Source organism: Aplidium turbinatum, chromosome 5 (assembly GCF_918807975.1).
Source record: "Aplidium turbinatum chromosome 5, kaAplTurb1.1, whole genome shotgun sequence".
NCBI lineage: Eukaryota > Metazoa > Chordata > Ascidiacea > Aplousobranchia > Polyclinidae > Aplidium > Aplidium turbinatum.
The window spans coordinates 21,809,044-21,815,309 of record NC_137476.1 but is presented as its reverse complement, the minus strand read 5'-3'; the positions used below and the strand labels follow the sequence as shown (position 1 = coordinate 21,815,309).

At 39.4% G+C, this 6,266-nt stretch overlaps 2 protein-coding genes across 2 annotated transcripts; both read left to right on the top strand.

Annotated features, from left to right (window-relative positions):
* Positions 1-4,831: 4,831 nt before the first annotated feature.
* LOC145771032 (zinc finger BED domain-containing protein 5-like) lies at positions 4,832-5,704 on the top strand. The gene has a single exon (XM_082582774.1). It carries the CDS (start codon positions 4,832-4,834, stop codon positions 5,702-5,704), a length of 873 nt encoding a protein of 290 aa, XP_082438900.1.
* Positions 5,705-6,244, top strand: LOC145771031 (protein FAM200A-like). The gene has a single exon (XM_082582773.1). The coding sequence runs from the start codon at positions 5,705-5,707 to the stop codon at positions 6,242-6,244; it is 540 nt and encodes a 179-aa protein (XP_082438899.1).
* The last annotated feature ends 22 nt before the right edge of the window (positions 6,245-6,266 follow it).

The window sequence follows — 6,266 nt, the reverse complement described above, 5'->3', positions numbered from 1 at the left end:
AGCAGTTTCATACAGTGTTTGCATAGCCTACCACCTATATATTCCAAGAAAATCTCAAAATACACAACAAAAGGCAAACAAGTTTAACGAATATCAGCACAAGGCTCAAAAACACAAAATCATTAAAATTAAACTAAATAAGGTAGCCTAATTTTATAAGCTGTTTAGCTGTCGCATGAATAGAAGACCAATAAATAGACTGCACTACTTCTGCTATCATCAGTACCAACGTTGAAAACTGACAAGTCTATATTCTACAGGATTCTGATTCTACTAGATAGGCTGCCTTACCCTACTTCAGTTTACCAAACCAGCCCAGGGTTGCCAGATTGATAAAACAAAAAAGGCCAAATGCATCCCCAAAAAAGGCCAAATTATAGAAAAAAAGGCCAAATTATAGAAAAAAAGGCCAAACCTGAGGTTCTGTTCTCTTTGTTGAAATCAGTGGTGTTTTTGCACTTCCTTTCAACAACAAATTAGATAATATTTACCCAGTTTCTATTGTTCTACATGTTATCTGTTAAAGAAAAATTGCTTAGTAAAATTCCTGAAAAAATGCAATCCATAAAATACAAACAGATAGGTATGGAAGCAATTACAAATACAACTGAGATATGTATTTATATATATAACATTAGGCTAAGCATCATCCTGTAGACTAAAAAGCTATTAACGTCCACCAGTGAGACTCTGGTGACTAGTGAGCAGAGGCAAAAGGAAATAATATTGGCATATCACTTAATGCAATATAAAATACTATATATGCCTATATACAATATTTATACCCAATCCAATTACTTGTAGGCTACATTAAACACCCAACACTGCAAAATCAGAGAAATCAATTGCATTTATGTCCAACATCCTTCCACAATGAACACTCCTTATTCTAGGAATGCTAGCGCCTCTGCCATTTCGTTACTGCTAGTTTCACCATAAACAGCTGTGGCCGAGTGGTTAACGCGTTAGGCTCGCAGTCGAGAGCCTGCATGTTCGATTCCAGCCACCCGCACTTGCTGTTGTTTCTCTGGGCAAGAAACTTTACGATAATTGCCTCTACCCAGTGATCGATTTCAAGTAATGAGTAGTACCAAATTTAAGTCATAAGTAGAGTGGACAACTGGAAACAGACATTGCAGTCGGCTGCAGCGTGGGTTAGGCGTACGTCGGAAGGCCTACACCGATGCATAGCGCCAGGGGCGCCGGAACGATTTTTGACTGGGGGGGCAAGATTACGAAAAAAGGGCACTTTTGTTTACTGAAAGGGCAATTTTTTTTCAAGTAACATATAGCGATAATGCTAATGTATCAGCTCACTATGTATTGAGTAATGATAGCCTACAAGCGTCCGGTATACAAAGAAGGGCATCATGCTATGTTATAATGATGTAACCTATTGTCAAGCCTTAAAGCAACCTGCGGCCATGGCCGCTAAGTAGTGCTTGAATGACCGCCGGTGCTACCTCCTCAATCGGCCAAGTTTGGCCGCCGGTCTCTTCTAACCAATAATTTAATTTCGCAATAGAATGATCGTGGATTAACTGTCGAAAATATGTAGTATCAAAGAGTGACGCAAAATTAGGTCAGCGAGTCATAATCGCCACTGTTGCATTGTGCGGGGATATTTGTTATTGATGAAATATATCCATCTGCGATCACCAGCGCTGTAAGTCTTGTTTGTAATTTCCGACGTTTATTTTAACAAAGTCTTAATCCGAAGTGCTAATTTACATCGGCTGGCAATATTGTCGTTTTTATGTCGATTCGATGTTGTCGGACATTGAATCGTTGTTAAAAAGGAGAACTAGGTTAGACTGGTTAGTTTGACATCGGAGGGGAAAACATTTTTTGATCATTGCAAATGCTTCTTTTAGCTATGTCCTTCACATCATTGAAATACTTATTTTATTACCTTGCCGTCATCGTCAACACAAGTCGAACGTTGTTTTTCGTTGTTAAAAAGAATTCTAGGGGAGTGGCGAACTTCTTTAAAATCAGCTACATTGGAGACACTCGTGCGAGTGTCGTTAGATGGTCCCGCAGTACTGGATCACAATCCCGATAAAGCACTTATTGCGTGGTGCAACGATTCTATAATTGTAGGACGTCGCCCAGGCTCGGGCTTCAACAACGCTAAGTGATTTTAGCATTGTTGCAAGTTTAATTCTATTTAAGCTTACTTGTGCTATCGTTATTTTTATTTTGTATTTTGGCCTCCAAGCACGCAGATTTGGCCGCCGAGAAGGAGCTCCCGGTAGGCCACGATGGCTGCCGAAAAAAAAAAACGAGGTTTAAGGCCTGTACTGTGTTGCAAAATTTTGTGCAGTAAATATTATTTTGAGGCAAAAATGAAAGATTATAATTAGGCTAAAAGCGAAAAGCAGAAATTGTTATATTGCAAAATGTGCAGTAGCTTACATGACTTTAAAAAGGCACCATTGCCCCCCTGCCCCTCCATCTGCAGAAAAATTGAGGGCAGGGGGGGCATTCGCCCCCCCTGCCCCCCCGCTTCCGGCGCCCCTGCATAGCGCTCAAGTCCGCTTTCCCGCAATGCAGGGTAAAGATATGAAAAACAAACAAACAAAATATCAGATGTGAAACGCCTTATCATTATGACACTGGCATCAAAGTTTGAGCAACATTTTCCATTCAGCAGCATGTCCGTTTCGTATTTGCAAAATCGCTTGCAAAAGCTCAGTCTGCATTTTGTTTCGTGGTTTTGTTTTCACTTCAGTAAGTGATGAAAAAATCCTCTCTACTACTGCATTACTGACAGGGATGCAGAGACATGTTAAAGCATAGCTAGCAAGGTCTTTGAAATGGGCATGATGTAAAACGCTACACTAAAACTTTTCACTGTTGCTAGGGATACCCAAAAGAACTATGAAAACCAAAAGAAAAAAAGGCCAAACAAATGCCAATCGGGAAACTAAAAAAAGCCAAAAAAAGGCCAAGTGGCCAAACCAGGGATATCTATAACTACGGGATTGGAAACTCTATCCAGTGCTATACATCAGTAGGGTCATCACATTACTACGACTACAGAAAGATTAACAAAACAAAATACCGACTAAAAGATATACAAAATTTGATTTTACAATAATAATACAAAATGTACACTCATATTAAAACTTAATTAATTATAAAGGTACATTTAAGCTGCTAGAAAAAAAAACGATGAATACAAAAAATGAATGAATGCAACCAAAAAGAGTCCAAAAACCGCCTACTGTTGTTCTTTAGCTTTTTGCGTGCTGCAAATCGGATCAGAAATAAACGAGGAGTGTTCAGCAATCAGTGAAATATGCTGTTCTATCATCAACTTGTTTACAGACCAATCTAGTACGAAACCAATACGTTCAAGATGTCATCAGAACTATAACCAATAGTCATTCTGGAATTTTTTTAAGCAGCAAACAAAATACAGCATGTACGCTAATGGAATACGAACAAATAAACAAACCAGGCAAGCGTAGACTTTACAATTTACAGCAGGTGAATTGATTGTTACACTTTTGGTTGTTTGTTTAGCCTACTACTTGCTGCCCTTTGTGGTCAATTTACGTGATTATTTATCACAGCAGCGCACAAAGAAAAGTGACCCTACTGGTGTATAAAATGGTTTTCAGTTCCACAGAGTTTCCAATCCCGTAGTTATAGATATCCCTGGGCCAAACAAAAATTGTCCGCCCAAACACTTTTCAAAAAGGCCATATTTCTGAAATTTGGCCGTAAAAAGGCCAACCTGGCAACCCTGGACCAGCCTATTTCTAAACTTTTTTAACATCCAACAATTCGGTCCGCTTGGTGGTGATATATGAGCAGATAAATTAATATTATTTGAGTAGATTTATTTCTGCTCAAGAAAACATCCAACACAGACATTACCGCGTCCGCTTGTAAGACACTGATGCGTAATCTGTGAATGGGAACACTGTATGAAGATTCTCTTTGTGATATACAATATACCATCACATTTTTTTGCAAAATGCAAATCTCACTTTTTTGTGTCTACGCAAGAAGTAGGCCTGGTCAAATATGCAATCGCACCAAATTAAAAATAGGCCTTCAAATGGCAAAGTAAGGCTAAGCAAGTTTCTAGGCCTCGGTCATTTTCCGCCTCGACAGCTCAAGTGTTATATCCGACTTTTAAAAAAAAACACGTCCTCAAGATCAAGCAAAGGTGGATAAACTCGACTCATGAATGTGCACTTAAACAACGCAATTTTAAGAACTGGTTTTTAATCAGCACTCAGCAGCACATAGTGAACGGAATAATTCACAGACAACAAGCGATAGCTTCATTCTGTCGAGTGGTTAAAAGCTCATCCAAATATGCAAAACTGTCAAGAATAAGCTTAGGTCTACAAAGAAGCTCAATAAATTCTACCAATAGCCTATGCTAATTTCAGATACCATAGCGCAGTGTTTCTCAACCCCGAGTCCGCGGACTCAAATGAGTCCGCGGAAGGGCCTGGATGAGTCCGCGAGCACAGTTGCTTTTGCTAGTAGGCTAGTCAGTTAATATTGTATTACAAATAAAACGTAAAGCTCACAGCTCTTTAAAGGACACGAAACTTCGTCGGCACCTAAAATCAAACCATGGAAATTTTGTTAACAAATCTCTTGAAGTAGGCTATTTAAAGAAAAAGAGCATCAGGTGAAGCAAAGTCGCATTGATCGCCCAACTGCTTGGGGAGGAATAGTATATTCTCACAGTCATGCAGTGCGTGCTTCTTTTGCGGTTGTATGGAAAATCGCTTGTGCAAAAGCACCTCACACAGCTGGAGAAAATTTGATTAAACCAGCATCTGTTGAAATGGCCAGGATAATGTGTAGTGATGCTGTTACTAACAAACTGGAAATGGTTCCTTTGTCAAACGACACCATGAAGCGGCGTATCGAAGAACTCTCAAAAAATGTTCTGCAACAAACAATCGCTGCCATAAGATGCTGTCAAAGATTTAGTTTGCAACTGGATGGGACAACCGATATCGGAAGTGATGCACAGCTCATGGTGTTTGTGCGATATTTTGACACAAATGATTTCGTTGAGCAGTTTCTGTTTTGCCGTCCACTTGCTAAAAATACCACAGGAGAAGAAATATTCAAAAAAGTGGATTACTTCTTTGAAGAACATCAGCTTGAGTGGTCTAATTGCGTGTCTGTTTGTGCTGATGGTGCTCCAGCCATGATGGGAAGTAAGAAAGGCTTCATGAGTTTTGTGAAAAAGAAAAACAATAACATTTCGGTCGTTCATTGTCTTCTCCACAGAGAAAATTTGGTAACAAAAGAAATACAAGAAAATCTTGCCATAGTTTTCAAAGAGGTTGTATCTGTGGTGAATTATATTAAATCTCGTCCTTTGAACACTCGCTTATTTCGTGCTTTGTGTGACGAAATGGGAGCGGAACTCAGTGGGCTTATGTTCCATTCAACTGTTCGTTGGTTGTCACGAGGAAAGGTGCTTGAGAGAGTGGCTACTCTTAAAGAGGAAACCCATGCTTTTTTAAAAGAGCAAAATCATGAACTTGCTGATCGCTTTCGTGATGATGAATGGATTGCAAAGTTGCTATTTTTGGCCGATGTTTTCAGCCATGTAAACCAACTGAATAGTTCTATGCAAGGAAAAGAGAAACTATTTTTTGATGTTTTGGAAAGTATTGATGCATTCAAACGTAAAATAAAGCTGTGGATGCATTGAATGAAAAGTGGGAGGTTAGCTGCTTTCCCAGGATTGAACTTATTTGTGGAAGAGAAAGATATCAATTTGGGCGTCATTCTTCCCATCTATCTTGAGCACCTCAACACATTTCTTTCTGAATTGGATCGTTATATTCCTTCCAACAATTATTGCAGGATCTTTAATTGGGTTCGGAATCCTTTTCAGGTGTCAGCGCTAGAACTTCACTCAGATATGGACTGTATTGCTGAACAGTTGCTTGAATTGCAAAGCCGACAGATGTGGAAAGACAAGTTTAAAAAGGCTTCTTTGACTCAATTTTGGGCAAATGTGCAGTCGATGGAGCCTAGTCTTTCAGATCTTTGCAAGCAAGCTGCAACAGCTCTTTTGCCATTTCCAACCACATACCTGTGTGAATCTGGCTTTTCAACTCTGACGATGATCAAAACGAAGTATGGCAATAGACTTCAACCGGAAGATGACATTAGATGTGCACTGACAACCATAATTCCAGAATTCGATAAACTTGTCAAGCAAGTTCAAGGACAAGGCTCTCATTGAGTGTGTGTTGAGTGAAAAACAG

Excerpts from the sequence above, each read along its gene's own strand:
- LOC145771032 (XM_082582774.1), top strand. The coding sequence starts at position 4,832 with ATGTGTAGTGATGCTGTTACTAACAAACTGGAAATGGTTCCTTTGTCA.
- LOC145771031 (XM_082582773.1), top strand. The coding sequence starts at position 5,705 with ATGAAAAGTGGGAGGTTAGCTGCTTTCCCAGGATTGAACTTATTTGTG.